The sequence below is a fragment of the Plectropomus leopardus genome, chromosome 12 (genome assembly GCF_008729295.1).
Source record: "Plectropomus leopardus isolate mb chromosome 12, YSFRI_Pleo_2.0, whole genome shotgun sequence".
Taxonomy (NCBI): Eukaryota; Metazoa; Chordata; class Actinopteri; order Perciformes; family Serranidae; genus Plectropomus; species Plectropomus leopardus.
In genome coordinates this window covers 4,579,631-4,600,409 of record NC_056474.1, presented here as the reverse complement: position 1 = coordinate 4,600,409, position 20,779 = coordinate 4,579,631, and the positions used below count along the sequence as shown (strand labels likewise).

At 38.3% G+C, this 20,779-nt stretch overlaps 1 protein-coding gene across 4 annotated transcripts in view; it reads right to left on the bottom strand.

Moving 5' to 3' along the window:
- Positions 1 to 19,104: 19,104 nt before the first annotated feature.
- The window catches only part of LOC121951533 (microtubule cross-linking factor 1), an 87,854-nt gene continuing 86,179 nt past the window's right edge, over positions 19,105 to 20,779 (bottom strand). For 3 of the 4 annotated variants that reach the window (XM_042497896.1, XM_042497894.1, XM_042497897.1), the window contains one exon: positions 19,105 to 19,590. In XM_042497896.1, the coding sequence (XP_042353830.1) occupies positions 19,387 to 19,590 (204 nt within the window). In that variant the 3' untranslated portion in view covers positions 19,105 to 19,386. The remainder of the gene's footprint in view (positions 19,591 to 20,779) is intronic. The other variant, XM_042497898.1, reaches the window with a different exon arrangement.

Here is a 20,779-nt window from a genome sequence, read left to right as displayed (position 1 = left end):
ATTTGTTGCATTTTCGTTACCTCAGAATGAGCCATTTATATCTACATAGGGAGAGGGTCTTTGTTTAAGGAGATCGCCATGTTGTACTGCCAGTTTTTTTTGTTTGTTTTTGTTACAGTAGCCCAGAACAGACAAACCAAACACTGGTTTCAGATAGAGCCATTTGCGTTTTGGCATTTTCACAGTACTAAGAGGCCCATCTGCAACGAGCAGCGACAGAATTACACAGATTTGTAACATGAAACTGCTGATGAAAACATCCATAACGTCTGCGTTTTTTAGTTAGTTATCGGAGAAAAAAAGTTAGCACGCATTAGCACGTATTGGACAAGCCGCCCGCACCAGCATGCAAAACAGCATCAAAAATACAAGGTTTGTAACCTTAAACTGATTTATTCAGTGTTTTTACCGGCTTAAATTACCAGGTCTTTTTCTTTTGGAGAGGAGGACACCTCTGTGGATAATTCAGCTTCTGGTGAACATCTGAATCAAAAAAAGGGGAAAACACAAAAGCAAGCAGTTTTAGTCACCTGGCCCGCTTGTTTTAGAGAAGAGGAGGATGGATAATTCAGCCTCCAGTAAAAACTTTCTAAATATCTGGATCGGACACGATGAGCTCACATTAAGTAATCAGAGAAAGAGGGTGAGCACACAATAGCATGTGGTGGGCGAACTGTAACTGATTTGTTACATGAAACTGTTTTCTGCAGTGTTTGAACCAGTAATCTGTTTGTTTTGGAGAGGAGGAGACCTCTGTGGCTCCCAATTTAAAAAAAAACCTCCTAACAATGAACACAAAAGCAATTCTAAACAGGAAAAGTTTAAGCTTGCTGCAATCTGCATTTCCCTGCTAGACGCCACCAAACATCCCTAAATCTTACACACTTCGCTTTTTAAATAGTTATCTAATGTGAAGGAGAAGTAGAAAATGTTTTGAAAATGTCAGTGGTTGCATTAATGTCAAGGTGCTGATATTTGGGACTGTTGTTGCTTTGCATTTGGGCCAAAACCTCAATCAAACTAAACACAGAATTACTATATTTTATATTTTCTAAATGTCTTTTAACTCCTTGTCTCGTATTGTTGGAGGAGGACGGGATTCTTTCTTCTCAGCTTGATTTTGACAGACATCTGATGTATATTTTCAACCTGTGATACATTTCTATGAACCTGAGAATGAAGTGTTGAATCTGTTTGTTGCCTTTGTCCTTTTTCTCTTGAGCTCGGCAGCTGATTGGCCCCCTCATGTGGCGGGAATCGTCCTCTGCAGCTCCTACTTGATTCTGTAAAAAGCCCTCTTTACTCTCCTGCCAGGGGCTTTCTGCTTTTTGTCTTTTAATGATGCAAACACACACACATGCACACACACACACAAATATGCCTTTGATGATGTGATCGATGCCGCAGCAGGATTCACAGAAGAAGAAAAGGTTGTTTTATCTTAAGTGCACGGGTTTCTTTTGAAATTAGAAGCATTAGTGGTCTTAAAACGGAGGAAAAAAGAGATTAGATTGCAGCAGGTCGTTGTGAAAGTAGCTGCTCTCTTATCTTACTGTAAACGTCGGGTCATGCAGAGTGTGAGAGGACTTTCTTTGTTTCATTTTCTCTTCTACACCATCACGCGTCACATGCATGCAGCACAAGTGTGTGTGTGTGTGTGTGTGTGTGTGTGTGTGTGTGTGTGGTGTGTGTGTGAGTGTGTAGGTGAGGAGGAGACGAGGAGGAGAGAGCCCAGATACACGGCGATGGGTAATATTACATCATCACCCCCCAGCAGCAGCAGCAGCAGCAGCAGAAGAGGAGGAGGGGTTACCATGACAACCTCTTCCCCCACCTACCACCTCCTCAACTCCCACCCCTGAAAAACCCCTCCTTCTTCCTCTGACCACAACAGCAGTCTGCAGATGTTTTGAAACCCGAAGACACTGACTTGTTGGTCTCTCTCTCTCTCTCTCTATCTCTCTCTCTCTCTCTCTCTCTCTCACACACACACACACACACACACACTCACACACTTGACCTTCTTGATAAACATTTTTTGTAATAAGGAGTCATGCACCATATGAGGTTTTTTCTTTTTGCATGATGCTGTGAAATTGTGGCACGTTATGCCGAGAGGTGACAGTTTTACTCTCATTTGTTAATTAATAAATCATATTTCATCCTTAAGATTATCAAGACATATAAAAATTAAACACAGGGGACAGCCAGGTCGATTGGGACAAGAGGACAGTCGGGATCGTGCCAGTTTTGCAGGTCACAACGCAACTATGGCCGTGCTGTCGTCCCTGCTCACACTCAGCCACACCCTCTTTACCACCAACCTCAAAGTGGTTCCTCGCGTTTTATTCACAGTTTTTAAATCTACAGTGTGTAAGATAATTGTTGGCTCTTTTGTTACTGTGCTTCCACCATACTGTTTGTTGTTATGCAATTTAGACAACAACATATCATTAGAAAGCTCATTTTCACTTGTTTTGTGAATTTTTGTCTGTAGCTAGGACAGGAGACCGAAATGTGTCTCTCCCTGAATGGTTTGGACTGTTATCCGGGGACGGCTGTGAAAGTACTGTTTATAGTTCTTATCTAGTTACAAATGAAGAAAAAGTGGACACAAACAAGACAGAGACTTTTCCTAATTGAATAAAACCACTGTGAAGTCAGAGTGAATTTTTTACTGCAAGAACTTCATACAGGCCTGAATTCAAACCCCGGGGCATACTGTGAATGTGCAGAGTTCAGCTATTTATGCTTTTTTTTTTTTTTTTTTTACCTTTCAAGTTGTTATTGACTTTTTTTGCAAAATGCAACAAACTCAATGCAATAGTGTGCATAAACCTTTGGGCTACATGCAACCCTCGGTAAGCATATTGAGCTGATGAGTGCCACTGAAATTTAGACTCAGAAGATCAGTCAAATTCCATCTCTCAGTAATTCATGAAAATAAAATTTAACAAAGTTTTGTTTTTCTCCAAAAAGCTTAAATTTAGACAGCAATAATATATACATACATATATATATATATATATATATATATATATATATATATATATATATATATATATATATATATTTGCCTAATATATATATATATATTAGGCAAGACCAAGAATTCCTATCCTTTTTTCAATTTAAATAATATTTTTAAGCCAAGAACAATGTTTCTAAACCATGAATCAAGGCTAAATCTGGGGAAAATTCACACCTTGTACATTTCAAAAGAATTGTGCCTTTCGCATTTGGGTTAGGCTCTAAAAGACTATTTTCACCACTATTCAAGTAGTCTGTGAGTATTTCATGTCAATACAAAATTTTCCAACTAACTCTGCTCTGCCCGGCTGCAGCAGCCACACAGGTCAAAACTCTTAAACCATACACTCCACCACAAAAAAGAAAAACAGCACCAATAAGAAGAAATACCAATATGCACATGAACACCGATCTCCAGTCGGACACATTACCATGCCAACATACATCTAGCCAACGTGTACTGTCTGTTATAAGTGAAAACTCTGATAAAGATATTGTTGAAAAAAAAATTTCTCTTCACTGCCGGTCGTCTATAATGAGGGAAAGAGCTTGACTCTGCTGTGGAGCTGGGCATTTTAACACGGCTGTCTGTGGAGATTTACTCCGTTTTGGAGCCAGGCTCAATGGCCATTCTGCAGTTTTTGGTAAGTCTGCTTTTTCAGCCTCGAGGATGCTGCTTGGTTGTAACACATAACTCCACAACACATGTGGAAAATGGAGAATATTGCCATTCCATTTTTAAATTTTAAACGTACACGTCTCTATACTAATCTAGAGGAAAAAAGCAAAACATTATTGTGTGTGAAGCACTGTATCTCCTCTTCAACCTTCTGCAACCCCAATTCGACGGAGGATTACGGCCCAAAATCCCCCGTCATTGTTTTGATGTGGAAGCACACCGGCTCAGAGAGAGAGACTCAGCCTCAGATGCTGTGGGACCCGGAGGTTACATCCCGGCCTGTGTGAGGCAAAGCCCCACTGTGAGCAGCACAAAGATGTGAGCTATGTGTGTGTGTGTGTGTGTGTGTGTGTGTGTGTGCGTGAGAGAGAAAGAGACTGGGCACGTCCAAAGCAAATTGTACAACAAAAGAGGAATCAAGGAGGCACCAAATGAATGGCGTCTTTTTGTTTTTGCTTTTCAAAAGACAGACAGATGGTCTAACGAACCTGAAGCCCGCTGGACATTTGTTATTTTGAAAATAATACTGTATGTTGAAGACGAGGGTTTTGGGGTAACATGGTGGAGGTCAATAACAGGTCAAAGATAAACAAAAAAATAAATATTATCCACATTAATGTAGTCATTGGGGTTTGCTTTAGCCCTTTAATGTCCTGCTCAACCGAGCACATTTTGAGACACTTTATCTTCATGAAAAATGTGTTGAATTTAACTCAACCTGACTGAGCTATCTCTACCATTCGGTTTAGGTTTGTTATACTAATAAAAAAATCCACTAGATGTCACTGTGTCTTTTAATAGTCTGAAATAATTTCTCTAATTTCTATTTTCTTTTCTCTTTTTTTTAATTCTTTAATTTTTTTTATTGTCTCATGCAGTTGCATGCTCAACCAACCAGTTCAACAGTCCTTTTCATTTACTGGTTTGAATACTGTATGTCTAATGTTATTTTAATATACATTTGATAAAGAAAATGAAAAAAAAAGGTTTTAAAATAAAATGTAAGATATTAAGTTTCTAGAATAAATACTTACACTAGTAATGCTACTTTTACAACTAACTTTTTTTTTCGTGATTTACGAATATGAAGTGACATCTCAATTGTCAATAGAGGCCTATATTGAAAAAAAAAAAAATTATTGAAAAAAAAACACAAAAAAAAAACAAAGGGGAACAGATTGTGGCTATTACTGCTCCAATAACTAATACGGCACAGAAAAAAACATAACTTTTTTTCTCAGTGCAGACATTAGAGGGTTAAATAGACTTAATGACATTACTTATGTAATTTTACTTGAGCAGGACTTTTACTTATCATGGAGTATTTTTTCTGCCCATTCTCACTCCGACCTTGCTAAATACTGCTGCTTAGTCAGTGATTTTAACATCAGACACTGACGCAAAAAAAAAAAAAGCTGCCGGAAACAACGTTCCTGTATTTCAGCTATCTTTAAATCAGGCACTACAATGGAAATACATCCTGGACTTTTTGTTATCACTTTTGTGTTTGATTTGATGTCATTTCTCTCATATAGACAAATAAACTGTAAAATGAAAAAAAAAGAAATGTGATGGTTCATTACCAAAGCAGCAATATTTGACTCGTTGGGATGACGATGCTGTGATTTTTTTGGGATCATTGTGTTGAAACTCTTATTTGAGTAAAAGATCTGAGTACTTTCTCCACCACTGACTCACATCATCAAATCATAAATATAACCTGCCATATTTGTCAACATCTCTAGTTCAGCTGTTTTCATGGTTTCTGAAAATGTTTTCCTTGCTGGACATATTGTTTCTGATTCGACGCCAGCCTGAGCGCCGGTCCTGCTGCTTCGGCTCAGGGTTCAAACGGCCGTCACACTCTTCGGCACAATGGGACACTCTGTTTACTCAAACACAATGGCACATTTCTTGTGGAGCTAAAAATCCAACAAAAAAAACAACTTGACACCCAGCCTCGACCACGCTGCGAACACGCTGGTCGCTGCCACCGCTCTGGCCTGCGCGCCTCGACAGGAAGCCCGAGGAGAGAGGACGGGCTTTTATTCCCTCACATGAATAATGATGTAACAGAAAGTGAGGAGAAGTGAAGGGCCTCCAGGCAAAGCTCTCGCTCAATATGAAGTCTCCTTTGGGCTCCTGGTCGGGCGTGGGGGCTTTTTGTACCGTTGGCATGACAACCTCTCAGCTAATGGCACAGCCGGGCCCATTGTGCCGCTCATTGTCTGTGAGAGGCCTTCGCTCACAGCTGCAGGCGTGTGCGATTTGGGGGCCAATTTTTGACCGATTGCATGCTGCACGAGGCGGCGTGGAGCCTCAGAAAGGTTAATTCAGTCGGCAGGAGAACAAGGGCAGTTTAGTAAAATTGATTCGAATGCGTCGTTATGCATGCTGTTATTTAACTGTGTGGACAGCAGGTCACTTCATTTTTAATCTACGCAGCCAACAAATTCAATCTTAGGACAGGATTCATGTATTCTTGACATTTTTGTTCAATTTTCTAGTGTTACTTTACTTTAAAAGGAGAGTAAAAGTTTTTACCAATGGTTTTAAAAATGGTAAAATATATATACGAAGTCTTTAGCTCAATAATAAGCCACTATTACAGATAACTTTTGTATTGATAAATTATTAATGTCCTTTTGACAGGTGTCTCCTCCTGACTAATCACAATCTGGCAACCCCAAACTCCTACTTACAAACATCACTGATCTACGAGGCATTAATATTATTGATTTATTATCATAAACAAAGCTGTTACGACTTATTAACCTACCGAAAAGTACAGCTACACTGAAAGCAACTGCTGATCATTTACAGCCAATGATACTGTATTCGTGTAAAATGGTTTGGTACTGCAGTTGGCAAAACGTTTTGGGTTGCTCGAAGTGAAGCAACAGGACGGAGTCCCGCTGTTTTAAATGACAGGACGCTGCAGTGTTTTTGGAAACAGGGTGTTGCATGGAGAATTTGGAGCTCGATGAGGACACACAAGTCATTGGACACGTGCTACACATCAACAAAACCTGCTTCGGCTTTTGTGTTTTTTGTCAGTATCTTATTCATACTGTTAAGAATATCTGATATCAAAGTGATGCTCAACAGGCTGTCTAGCTAGTTTTAATATGTCATTTATCAGTGAGGAGGAGATTAGCCTATTTACGGGTGTTTTATGTGAATTTATTTTGGTGACATTGATATACTGGTCTGCATCTGAGGAACGATATTCTCGTTCACCTCGTAATTGAGCACAAAGAGGTCGGCATCGGCAGAGGGAGGCGGCAGTGAAACGGAGCACATCTAGTGATTAACACAGAAATATGCTGTGTTTAATTTTTTACAGTAATAGACAGTGAAATTATTGAACAGTACTTATACTGTAAAATAACTGTATATTGTAGAAATACAGAAATTTACCATATTTTTTTCATTTTACAGTATATTAACTGTAAAATTGCGGTATATTGCTGGCATCTGTGCTGCTCGTTACTGTTTACAGGTATTGGCCTCCCTCCACTGACTTCCTGTAGGTTCTAGGATCAATTTTATGATTTTATTGCTGGTTTTTATGGTTTTAAATGGTCTGGCGCCTCCTTAACTAGCAGAAATATTGTATTATACTCCAGTTAGAGCACTGAGGTCAACTCAAGGGCGAGGATTTGGTAAGAATTCACTGTCTCCTACTCATGACACCAAACACTTATGTTTCTTTGGTAAATATGTCTGTTGGGCTTTCTAATGTTGTTTGTCTTTTTCTTGCTTCTATTTCATTATTGTTGTCTAAATTTTTGCCATGTTCGAAATAAGTTGAAACTAACTAACGTTGCAGGACCTGTCGCTAAACTCTGGAACAGCTCACCTACACAAATAAGAAGACTTCTTCTCGATGGCATGCAATTTATTCGAGTCTGACAGCGTAAAAAGATTAAATTTTATGTTGTGCCTCGTCCACTTTTACGTTGCAATTTCCTCTATTAAGTACATTTTCTTCTGTCATTATTGTGTTTTCTTCTGTATTTACTGTTTTGTATTTTATTGTTGTTGTTTGGTTGTTTGCTCTACAAATGAAGTTTGACAAACTAAAACAAATTGTTCAATTTTAAGTGAGAGAGTTCAAAATGTAACGATGTGCCAAACCAGTTTGTAGGAGCTTTAGTGTGACCAGGCGTCCTGCTTCATGTGGACTGCAAAGCATTTTCATCTCTCTGCTACATATTACATCCTGCAGTTTGACTGCAGATTGATTTGATTGCTCCAGTTTTCAAAAGTAAAAACACTGCAGGGGAGACACGTTTTCTAAAATCTGGCTTTTATTCAGTGGCTGTGAAGACGGCAGGGAGAGCCGTCACTAAGGGGCTGCGTTTGATGTCAATCAAACTGCACACACACGGTTCAAGAGCAGGTGAACCTGTCAGTGTTGGATACGCTGAACCCGACAGGGGAAACTCCGGGTCACCACCAACACAAGCAATGCAGAAAAAGTATATGATGGAAACTATATCATACGAAAATGAAGCTACAACAAAAACTGGGAAACTAAAGGCTGGTACAGACTACGTTAAACGTGGGAGACCACAGACAAAGTGACAGATTTAAACGATTTTTAATGCTGTGATCGTCAGAACGCACAGGCTGGACGATTCGGCCAGATGGTGAGACCACACACTTGCTGTTTGTAGTTAAGATGTCACAGTGTCGGTCCCACAGACTTCGGATCTCACAGAACGTCTCGTCAAACGTGACGTCAGATGAAAAACAAATATGGAGGAGGATCGCCGTCGTTAGCTGGCGTCTTGTTTTGCAGTAAAAAACCAAAACATAGAAAAAAGTTATAGATCAAATCACAGCTGAGAAGTGAGTGTGGATTAAACATTTTGCGCTAGTTGGAGTTGTTTTTGAGCTGCACATGTGCGCAACATCCGTTTAGTGACGCTTCCGATCTCCTCGCTCTAATTGGCTATTGCAGGTTTCTGCTCAGTTTTCCATCCGAGCCGATTTTAAAAATCAATATAACATATATTATATCATTATTGATATTTGAGATCAGAGAGGCTCTGACACAGTCGGTAACGTTAAGATTATTTAGGGTTAGGGTCTCTCACGCTTAACGATTACTTGGGGAGATAATTGGTTCTGCTCAGCCCCAAATTGGGAACGCCCCTGGACTGTCGTAAGGGGCGAATTGGGCCCAAAATCGGCCTGATTATCCTCTAGTATGTACCAGCCTTACCTGGCTGGTGGAAGGAGATTCCCAAAAAGTTTTTTCAAATTTGGTTAAACATAGTTTTCAGTTTCACAACAATAATAATAATAATAACGAATGTAAAACAACTGCGACCAGAAGCCCGATAGCTCGCTCTGTCAGATGATTTTTCGGTCCTTTGGCAACCACATTTTTGCCATAAAAAGCTGAAGCTGATTTATTGTGCAGGACACGGCTATTGTGAATTCACGCTTCTTCTTTTAAAAAGTTAGACATTATATCAGTTTTTTTGGGGCTACCTTTCACTTGGTAACATACCCACATTGTCCAAAATAAAGATACATTTGGCGATAACCTCTAAGAAATCTGCTAAAATCTGCTGCTTTTGGAAGGTAGAAAGTAGATTTATTAATCATTTTTTAAACAAAGTTTAACAAACGAAATTATGTGTGTCCTTGATCCTGCTACATCTTTATTTTTTTATTAAAATCAGCAGCTACTATCAGGATTGCATCTGTTTCTATGTGCATGTTGCCTCTGATGGCATCATTTAATTCCTGCAGTGCATTTTTTGAATTTACATCTCAGTCTTGTGTCCTTATGGCTCCCAACAAGGTCCGTCCATCCAGTGCAATAGCTTGATCTGGGATGTTAGGGGCCAACCGTGTCTCCGTGAAGAGAGACAACAACTAATCTGCACAAAAAACCACATCTGTCTGCTTCACAGCGACTGCAGATTGGTGTAACATCCACTGGACTTCCTCCCCGCACATCGATCCCCAGCGCTCAGACTCAACTGTCAGCTGAGTCCTCAGACAGCAGCTGCAAACTCCACAAAACGAGGCAAAGAGAAAACGAGCGGCTCGTCTCATCTGCTTAGACAAAAGCACAAAGATTTGGGAACACGAGGGGAAACTGCTCTAAACAATCTCACAGAGACGGCCAGACAGTCGCCGCTGCATTATTCATCGCTGCCCGAGAAGAAAAACACGGTGCTTTGTATCTTTCTCAATCACAGTCAAATGTCAGAGCACTGAGGGACGTCAGACACTCACAATTAAACTTAAAAAAAACACATGAACTCACTGTAAACCTGCTCTGGCCATAAACACACAAATCCACATTAATTATTCTGTTGGAGTTTCCTCACCAGTGAAATTAGACTTTGTTTGCAACAAGCGTCCTGCAGTTTTGATTTATTCATGGATCAGCATTTTTGGATTTCAAACTGTTGGCTCCACATGACTCAAAGCAGTAAAGACAAAGCAGTGACACATCAAAAAGTTTCTCTGAAACTCTTTCGAAACGTTACGTTTGTTATTTTATGTAACTGGTGCGTCCTGTCAAAGACACAATCAGCTGAATGTCCTGACAAACATCCAGCAGCCTCTCTGATGCAGCATTTATTTTTCTTATCAGTTAATTGGATCAAGTGACTTTGTAAAGTTACCTCAGAAATAGAATAAACTGTGAGCTGATGCTGGTTTGAGGTGCGAATCACAAATATAATCGTGCTTTTATTCAACTGTGTAATACTAAATAGTAGTCTAGCGTAATTTAAATTTAAGAACGTGTTATTGTTATGAAGAGGAGGTGATGGCACTGAAGTGAAGATCATTTTAAAAGAAGCTTTTATTGTTACATATGGAATAATAAGGAGATCAACAAGGGCAAACAACAGCATAAAATAACAGATGTTGGTGGCTTGAGATCAGATTTAAAAGCACTTAAAGACGATGAAGTAATCGTTTTTTTTACCATTTTGGTACAACTTGTGGGTCTAAATCTTAACAGTGAATCAATCATTGTGTAACTCTTTTTTATATTGACCGAAGGAGCTCGAACACACTGGTTTCCTCAAGCAAGGACAAACAAATGTAGGACAAATCTTCACTAGTGACACCACATATATACTAAACAAACATTCAACGCAACTCTGCCGGTGTCTCCAAACAAAAAGGAATCTGGTAAATCTTTTCCCTCTTCAGCTGCCACACAAGTTACATCTAACTATAATCGAGAAACCGCGATCAAAAGAGCACGACAACAGCAGAGAGAAGTACAGAACAACAAGACAGAGAGAAAGCCATCGCTGAGGCGTCACAACAGTCTGGCAGAGTACTGTGGCTGCAGGGGTGGTACACACACACACTTACAGTATATATACACACACAAACACACACACTTACAGTATATACGCACACACACACACACACACACACACACACACACACAGACATATAACCTACTGAGGAGCTGATGAGGGGACTGAACAGCTTTTGGCACATTTTTGGCACTTTTTTTCCCGCTTGTTTTTGTTAGTTAGTTTGTTTGTTTGTTTGTTTACCATTTTTCTTTTCCTTTTTTGAGTGCTAATTTTCTAACATTAACATTTTACTAATTCCTCGCTAGTTTGGGGTATTTTTTCGTGAAGATGCTCGTTGCCTTCGTCCTATGTTTTTGACGAGATTAAGCCATTTTACCTGGATTTTAAGGGGTTAAAACAAGAAAACAAACAAAAGACAAAAATGTAATGGTGGCAACAAAACACAAAGTTTGTTCAAGAGATATAAACCAACCAATCGAGCACCAAAGTAATTAATTCATATAAACACCGACATGATAAACGAGAAAACGTGGGGACTCCCTACCTCTGGAGCAGTCATGACGTCCTAATATGTGTCCATTCCTCGATCATTTATGTTCCTTTGGTCCGTAAAATGGTCCACCTTTAACAGAATAAAAACAGGTTTTAATTAAAAAAAAATCCAAGATGTGAATTTTGTTGTGTGAAGTACATCACGAACTGTGTATTATAATTTCTATCATCAACAGGCAACATCTCTTTTCTTGTGCTGCTTTCTCCAAAAACATGGGGAAAAGGTAATGAGCAACCTATTTATTTATCACTAGCAGACTGCAGAAAATAAATAAATAAATCAATAAAAGAACTGCAAGGGGGACAGGAAACTGACCTGAACATTTGCTCTGTCCTTAGGTCATTTTCTTGTGCTCTTTTAAATATTTGTTGCCAGATTATAGTTTTATGTAACTTACTTGGCAGCAAATTGGTGTGATTTTTTTTCTCTACAAAAAAATAAGGAAAGGGCAATGAGCAACTTGGTGATAAATGTTCCACAAACTGCAAGAAAATAGATTTAGAAAATTATTTTTAAAAAAGACAGGGAAAATATTTTTTAAATGAAAGAAAAAAGCTAAGGAAAAAATATTTATTAGTTATCAGAGTCACATATGTGAAATTATGTTACACAGCAATCATTAATTTCTTAGCACTTTTCCATTATTATTAAGATTATCCTTTTTTTTCTGTTTGTTTTGTTTTTACTATTTTTCAGGTAATTTTTTGTACTTCCTACTAATTTCTTGCTCATTTTGGGGTAATTTCCTTTCATTGCTCATTGCCCTTTTCCCATGTTTTTGAAAGAAAACTTTGCTCAGGTTTTAAAGGGTTAAACAGCAGCAGAGGTTGTAGTTCCACCTGCAGAAACTCAAACTTTGCCTTCTGAAAATGTCACACATTAAATTTAAAGTTGTCCTCCTTCATCTTTGCTTGGGGACGTGTGCTGAAATGAGCGTGACTCCTATTTCTCAGAGGTCGCACCCTTCCTGCTGCAGCCGACATGAAAGCAGAGTTTCTGTGTGTTTAGAGAGCAGCAGTGTGTTGTTCCTGTGTGTGTGTGTGTGTGTGTGGAGGGACTTCAGGGCTAAATTATTCAGCAGTGGTGGGTTTCTCTCAGGGTGGATGGAAGTAAAAGCGAGCATCGTCTTCTTCTTCCCTCCGCTGACCTGCTCAGTGCCATCAGCAGCTCCCAGAGTGCAGCTGGGCCGCATTAATTATTCATCGTTATAACTCTGTGAAAGGTATACGGAGGCCTTCAGCTCTCTGCCTCTTTATCGCTCCCTCTTCCCGCTCCTCTACAATCAGCTCTCTCTCCCTCAGAGCCAATAAAAGCTTTGATTTCTACAGTAAAAGCTTTAAATTTACAGATTTAATTCTTGTGCCGTATTTCCTGCTCAGACATAAAAAGCTAAAAAATCAACAGAAAGAAGCAGAAATGTGAGATTTGTCTGTTAGCTGCAGCAACATCACACCCAAAAGGCTGCTGCTCCTGTATGTTTTAGACTTTTTATTTTTTATTAAAGGGTTAATTCACCTAAATTACTTACAGCTAGGTTGTAGTTCAAGATCTAAGACTTTTTTAATCACTCAGCTATTTTATACATTCAATGAAATAGAAATTTTGGTCACTATTTTTTTAAAATTCATATCAGTGAGTTTCTTTTCAACATAATCTATCCACCTGAAAGGTGAGGCATATGAAATCGCCCTTGACCCAAAAATGTACTCTTCAGGAGAAATTAATTTCAGTACATGTCCCGAAGCAAAGACGAAGAAGGACAACTTTAAATCTAATGAGTGACATTTTCAGAAAGTTAAGTTTGATATTCAATGAAAACAGAAAATCCTATCAAAGTATGATATTTTTCATAGTATTTTGTGTGCAGAGTGATACGAGTGTGAGTATTTGACACTGCACAAAACAATTATTATGTATATAAATCAATGTTGCTGCGAATCATTGTCATATCCCAGGCTGTGATAATCAAAATAATAACAATAATCTACTTAGAATATATTAGATTGAAAATAATTTCATTTAACTATTAAACTGCAGCTATCTGTAGCATAAAAGCACCATCATTAGGTCACATAATAATGCCAAGAAACAGTAACATATCCTACAAGAACTGAATAAACGATTTGTTTGTATCTGCATGTTATGTCGCCTCTTGGGTTTGGGGAAAAGGGAGATTTCTACGCAGGGAACAGGGAGGAAAACTACCAAGCCAGTTCAACAGTGTTCACAGAAAACCAGTCAAATGAGGCGTAGCACATCATTTGACACTTAAAAATAAACGATCGTGTGCTGCCTCCGTCCGCCCTGCGAAGAATATTAAAAAGTATTACAGCACAAAGTGACACTGTTGCTTCAGTAAAGGCGGGAGCTGACAGAAAATGACGTGTGGTAAATGCACAAGTTAATATCGGCGATCTGTTCAGGCGATATTTCTCTCCGTTATATATCGTGTCAGCTGCACTTTTTGCAGCTCTGAAACTTCAAACTCGATGCAGCGTTTTAAATTTTATAATCAAGAATTATATTCAGGTCTGTCACTGTCCCATAATGAAGGAGATGTATAAATTACTTAAGTTTTTTTTACATTTACGGACTGAATAATATCTGTGATAAATACCAACAGACGGATCCATCAGCTGCAGTGTGAAAACAGATTTCAGCAAATCAGAACTGAGCATGTGAACAGAAGTGGTAAAGGTATGTATGAGGAGTTTTATGGCATTGATTGTGAAATTAACATCATCCTGATTAAATATATATAGTGAGCTGTTAATGTATAATATGATCTGCAGTTTTAGTATAAAGAAACTTATTTTAGAGCCACTGACTGAGCAGAAAACACCACAGACACATTCAGTAGCTCAGCGAGAGCCACAAACACACAAATAAGGTAAAAAATATCCTGTCTTAGATTTTCTGCATCACTGATTAACTGCAAGCTCCTGTGGGGAAAAATAAAGCTTTGCGATGCATATTGATATTCTGTCACTGACTTTTTAAGGAGGCGTTTATGAAACACTGTATATTATTAAAGTTTTCGGCTCATATGCTGACACTTATTATCTCTGCTCAAAGAAGATGTAAAAGACGCTTTTTAGCCAATTTCAAGCTGAAACTTTTCACAAAACCGGCTCACGACCAGGTTAAATTTGACACATAAGTTACCATGGTGATGTAGGCAGGTTGGAAACCCTGCTTCAAACTCAACAGACCTCTGAGACACTAATCTGGCTTCGTAGCATACCCCCAGGTTTTGAAACGTTTAAAAACAATGGTATAAAGAAGTGAAAAGTTTTAAACTCACCACCTCAAACACATTAACTAACGCACATTAATTTAAAGCCCAGACAGCAAACAAAGCTCACCTGTGAGGACACACCGACTAATGACGCCAAACTTCCGGCAGCCGCGCGTCCTCGGTTCGCCTAACTGTTTAACTAATAAAACAATAAACGCGACGGAAACGCTGTAACAGATGCTGCTGTTTTAGTTTCCATGACCAAAACCCCTGCACGTGTGCGAGCCACAAAAACAAAACAGCGGAAGTTCCGCCCACAACTTTTCCTCCGCCCTATGGCAACTCAAGAGGGACACAAAATATACAAATTACTGTTGCTGCGTTCAAGTGGTGTCGGGATAACCGACATCACTTGCCGACATAAAACCGACAACTCAGCAAAGAAAGTCAATAAACTGCACACTTCGTCCACCACTGATAATTAATGAACGGTGACAAGGATATATTATCTGAAATTAGTTAAATTATTAGATTTTATCAAAAAAAATGAGGGACAAATGTCCATATAATGTGTATAATTCTGTTAATTGATATTGATTTAAAATTATGTTACAGAATAAAAGATAAAAATGTATTGAAATTTCCTTAGCACTTCTTTGAGGTCATCTTTTTTTCTTTTTTTAAAAAAGAAATATATATATTTATTATTACCTTTTTTGTGCTTTTTTCAGGCAATTTTCTTGTAACTTTTTTTAATCTCTTGCTAGTTTTGGGCCATTTCTTCATCATCACTTTTCTTGTGTTGTATTCAGGTGAGCATATTTGCTTGTTTTCTTTTGAAACACAGGAGAAAAGCAATGAGCAACTTGACAAAAAGTGTCCCACAAATTGCAAGAAATTAGTAAAAGGTGACAAGAAAATTACTTGAAATTTTTTATTTTAAAAGGGGCAAAATAAAAAAAAAAGTTTTATGTCCAGAAAACTATGTTTGTAATTATTATAATGATATATTTAAAATTATGTTTTAGAAAAATGTATTTTTTTACTTTTCCATTCTGCATATTTTCAGGGAATTATCTTGTAATTTCTTTAACTAATTTCGTGCTAATTTTTAGTTCATCACTTGTTAGATTGCTAATTGCCTTCTTACTATGTCTTTAAAAAGGAAAAAAAATCAATTTGCTCAACATTTAAGCCTTTAAAGCTTTGAAACTTAAGGATACTGGTTTGAGTAACACTGAAAACAGAATTTATAATTTTTATAATCGCTATATTTATTTAACAAAAGCATTTTTTTGTGCGTAGGGGTCAGGTCAGGTCATTTCTTTTTTTTATTTTTCTTTCTTCTTTAGCAAATTTTCAGGTGATTTTTAGGTAATTTCTTGGCAGTATTTTGGGTCATTTTTGTTGCCTTATTTTTGTTATTGAAAGGAATCAGGTCAATTTCCTCAAGTTTTTAAAGAGTTAAAAGAAATCAAACCAATTTGGTTTCAAAAGGTTAATTAAACCTGTGAAAAAATGGGAGCAAAAACAAAAGAGTTGCATTTATTTTTTTGTTCAGCATATATAAAAATATAGACACAACTGAGGGCACGTTTGGATAAACTGGTTGAGGTTTGTTTTACTGGTCTTTATCTTGCGTGACAAGCTGAGTAACATGAGTAAGGTGGCACATAGATGACCGTGATGCAACAGGATTTGACTTCTGGGAGGACGCAATCTTCTTATTCACATTCACTGTGTGTGTGTGTCTGTCCCCCCTGACCCACTGTAATCCTGTGGTCTGCACTGTAATCCACACACACACAAACACACACACAAACACACACACACACGATCCAGGATCAGTCTCTGCCAAGAACACAAACTCAGGTCTAATGAAAGAGCGTTTAATCTATCATGAGCTGTATCTAACCTTTTATCACGGAGAGAGAAATATAAAACAGATGCAAACACACACACAGAAGAGGAGTTCTTGTAAATACACATTCATGTTTATTACCATTTACTATTTACATAAGACTATTGATCATTAGACTTTTTCGACATAGACTTTTCATTTAAAACATTCATAGTTTTTTTTCCACAGTCCCCTTTTTCTTGTCAAAAGAAAACTCATATCCAATAGTAACAACTGTACAAAGACAGCCTTTGTAGGTACAATAATTCACTTAAAAATTCTTCTTATTTTTAGTCAATGCAAATCATGTGACAACAAAAACAACAGCTTTTCTGTACGACAGGTTTTTCTTTTTCCCCCCACAGCGGAGCCGAGTGATCACAAATGACTAGAGCTTGTTATGTACATGCACTAAAGTGCTAGTGTTCAAAAGGCATGCAAATATTTGACTGATATTTGTACAACTGCCTTCCAAATATGCATAAGGTTAATCAGTTTGTTGTCACCCATCGTGTTTGACATTCATCCCCACCTGAAAATAAATACATTAGCATCAGTAAATGACATCATGTGTGTCTGCTTCAGACCCGATGAAGCAGGTTTTTTGTTTGTTTGTTTGTGTTTGTCTTTCGTCTCGTTAAAACTAAACAGAAAGCTTAAAAGGCTGGCAACAAAAAAAAAAAATTATAACATTTGCTCTTATTAAAAAATAAAAGTTCAAACATGAATTGACGCAGGACAACGTAAAAAAAAAAAGTGTAAACAAATGAAAAAAAATGGTGTAAACTTCATACAAATGCAGCAGCTGACCGACAGTTTTCACCTGGAAAAAGGTTCAGAATTGTGACTAAAATATATATATATGTATTAAATACATATATATACACACAGGTGGGGTGATGAGTAACTCAAGTGCACTGTAAACTCACAAGCTGATCTTACTTTAAAAAAATCTAAGAAACCGATTGCCTTAATACAGGTAAATAAATATAATAATATTAGTTTTCATTTGAGTTTATGAGTTCATTTAGTTTCATTAAGTTAATTTTGTGAAGTTATAACAACTTAAGTGAATTAAGCTGTTCTTTGTCAGTGATCAAAACTTAAGTTTTAAAGTGAACAAAGTTAGTTTGACTTAAGTGAACAGTTTTATGTATTTTGTGTCGTGATGATAAGGACTTTGCATGTGGAGGAGCTCAGATATCTGAGTTTTTAAGCTCTGTTTTGTTAAAATGTTTAGGAAAATACGTGTGATTGATTGTTTGCAAACAGAAGAATGACGATATATAACACTATGTTAACACCTTCAGTGCTGTTTTGTTTACAAGAGTTTAAGGTATTTGCATAATGTGCCTGTTTAACAAAATTTTCATTTCTTTTGCAAGTTGGCCAAAGCTTGACTGAGAATCGATGTTTGTGATAAAAAGGTATGACATGGAGTCCTGTTAAAAAATTAAGTAAAGTCAAAGAAAAAGATTAAGTACAAATTTTTCTAGTCTTAAAAATAGGATTTTTATAAGGCTTAAAAGTGGATTTGTTTGATTGTATAATTTCGTTTGTTTCCTCAAATATTGGTCTTAACGCCCAGAAACACCAAACCAACATCAGAGATCTAACGGTGACGAAAGCCCCCTGCTGTGTCGCCTCATGCTGCCGTGTCTCGGCCAAAAAGTTGCACATGAACACACGAAACCGATGGCCAACAAGCACGTACGTTCTGTGCCTGCGTGAGAGGAGATACCCTCCATACCAGCAGACGGCGTCTGGAAACAGGAAATCAAAACAGGAAACCAGAAGGCCGTCATGACGCTGCTTAACAAGTTAGCACATTAACAACACAATCTAATGCTGAAAGAACAGAGCACATTTACAGAACAACCATTAACGACTACACAAACCATCAGGAAACGTTTCTGCTAAAGAAAAACGATCTTACTTTACAGAACAAGTTTGTTTTGACCTCACTCAGTCTCGACTTTAGACTTTTGTTTACGCTTTTCACTTTCGGTTCTCTTCTCGTGCGCTGGAAAAAAGCCCGGTGTGGCGACAAAGGCCACAGCTCTCACCGCTGGCCCAACGTGGGCCGATGGCCGGCCTTTGACTTGGTGTGTCACCGCCTTTAAAATGCTTGTCACTTGTGCTTATTTTACTTATCAAAGGCAATCAGTTTCCTAAATCCTAGTAGTAAACGCACCTGTTAAATTAAGTCAGACTAACTTGGTTTGACTAAGTTGAATCAAGGAAAAAAAAAGTTAATTTCACTTAAAATTTTTAAGTTGACTTCACAAAATAAATAAGTAAATAAAACTAAATTCTCAGTAAACCTAACAAATAGATATAAAGTAAACACAACATTATAGATACTTATCTATTTTAAGGCAATGTCTCCTGGATTTTTAAAAGTAAAATCAACTTGTCAGATTTTACAGCGTGTGTGCAGGCACCTCTTATGGAAATGTAGTTTTTTTACTCTTTTTTGATGATATTACAGTACATTCCAGTTTCCTCTAAAGAGAAGTTCTGGTTCCTCGATGGTCAGCTGGTGCTACTGGGTGGATCCCAACCCCCCCTTCAGGCTCCGCCTCTCGGGAGTCTCTAGATTCGGGGGGTTTTCTGAGGTACTGGGTCTTTTAGGCTGAGGTGGAGGAGGGCGAGAGGAGGTAGAGGACGGCCTCACGCCGGCTCCTCGCCCTCCAGGATGGTCTTCCGGTGTCCCGGCGGCGGAAAGGTGAACCTCCTCTTTGTGCCCTCGCTCCACTTGGGGGAGGAGGAGGGGGAGCGGGCGGCCCAACGCGACGGGGGTCGGCGGTTGGCTGGGCGGGCCGGCCTCAGGAAGCAGGAGTCCAGGGGTGGAGCCACCGGAGAGCGAGGCAGGTCCTGCCAAAGAGAAGGAGCTGTCAGTGAGGGGGGGGAGGGAGGGGGGGAGGCGGGGCAGCAGCAACGAGGCGAAAGAAACAGGAAGTGATTTAAACTGAGAAACAGAAATAAAAGAAAGCAAATGAGCAATGAGCGAGGACAGATGTATAAATGATGAAAACAAAGTGGTTAATCTTAAACTTTAACAAAACTAATAAAACTAAAAAACTAGTTATAATTAGTATGAATTAATGAGTTATGGCACGATTTGTGAGGTCATAGTGACCTTGACTTTTGACCTTTGGCCACCAAATTCTTATCAGATCGTTCTCGAGTCCAAGTGGACGTTTGCGCCAAATTTCAAGAAATTGCCTCAAAGTGTTCTTGAGATATCGTGTATACGTGAACATGAAAGACAAGGTCACAGTGACCTTTGACCACCAAAATCTTATCAGTTCATAACTGAGTCCAAGTGAACGTTTGTGCCAAATTTGAGGAAATTTCGCCACAGCGTTCTTGAGATATCACATTCGCAAGATTGGGACGAACAGATGGACAACCAGAGAATATAAATCCTCCGGCAACAGCTATCGCAGGTGCGGAGGTATGAAAATGAATATTAGGGACTTTAATTTTCCTTATTTTTAATATTTCTGCTGTTTGTGTTAACATCTGTCTACAAGCATTATTTAAAATCAGTGAGTTTATGAGGCAAATGATCTAAGCTGCAGTAGATTCTGATGAAGCTCCGTAACAAATGAGAACTGCAGACCACGTACTTGAGGACTTTAAAAATTATTTTTTTGCGTTTCGTGTAAAGCATCTTTGAGCATCTAGAAAGTGCTATATAAGTCTCATCCATTATTATTATTAACACTTTGCAAAGACTAAAGTCGACAGCCTCTTACATATAAAGAGAATGTTAGTTTTTAGTCACACGCTACACGATTTCTCAAAGACTCGGGATGTAGCAGCGGGTCACTTTTTGCATGACGACTACAACCTCGATTCAAAACAAAAGTCAGAAGGGGCGTAAACTGTAAATATAACAGAATGCAGTCCACATCTAGATTTAAATAATTCTGTTGACCTTACAGTTTTTGACCTTCAAGTCACCAAATCAATACATATAGGTAACTTCTGACAATGCAGTGTTAGTGTATTTATATTTCCATTGTTCTGTTCTCCTTTTGTAGGAAAATGAGAGACG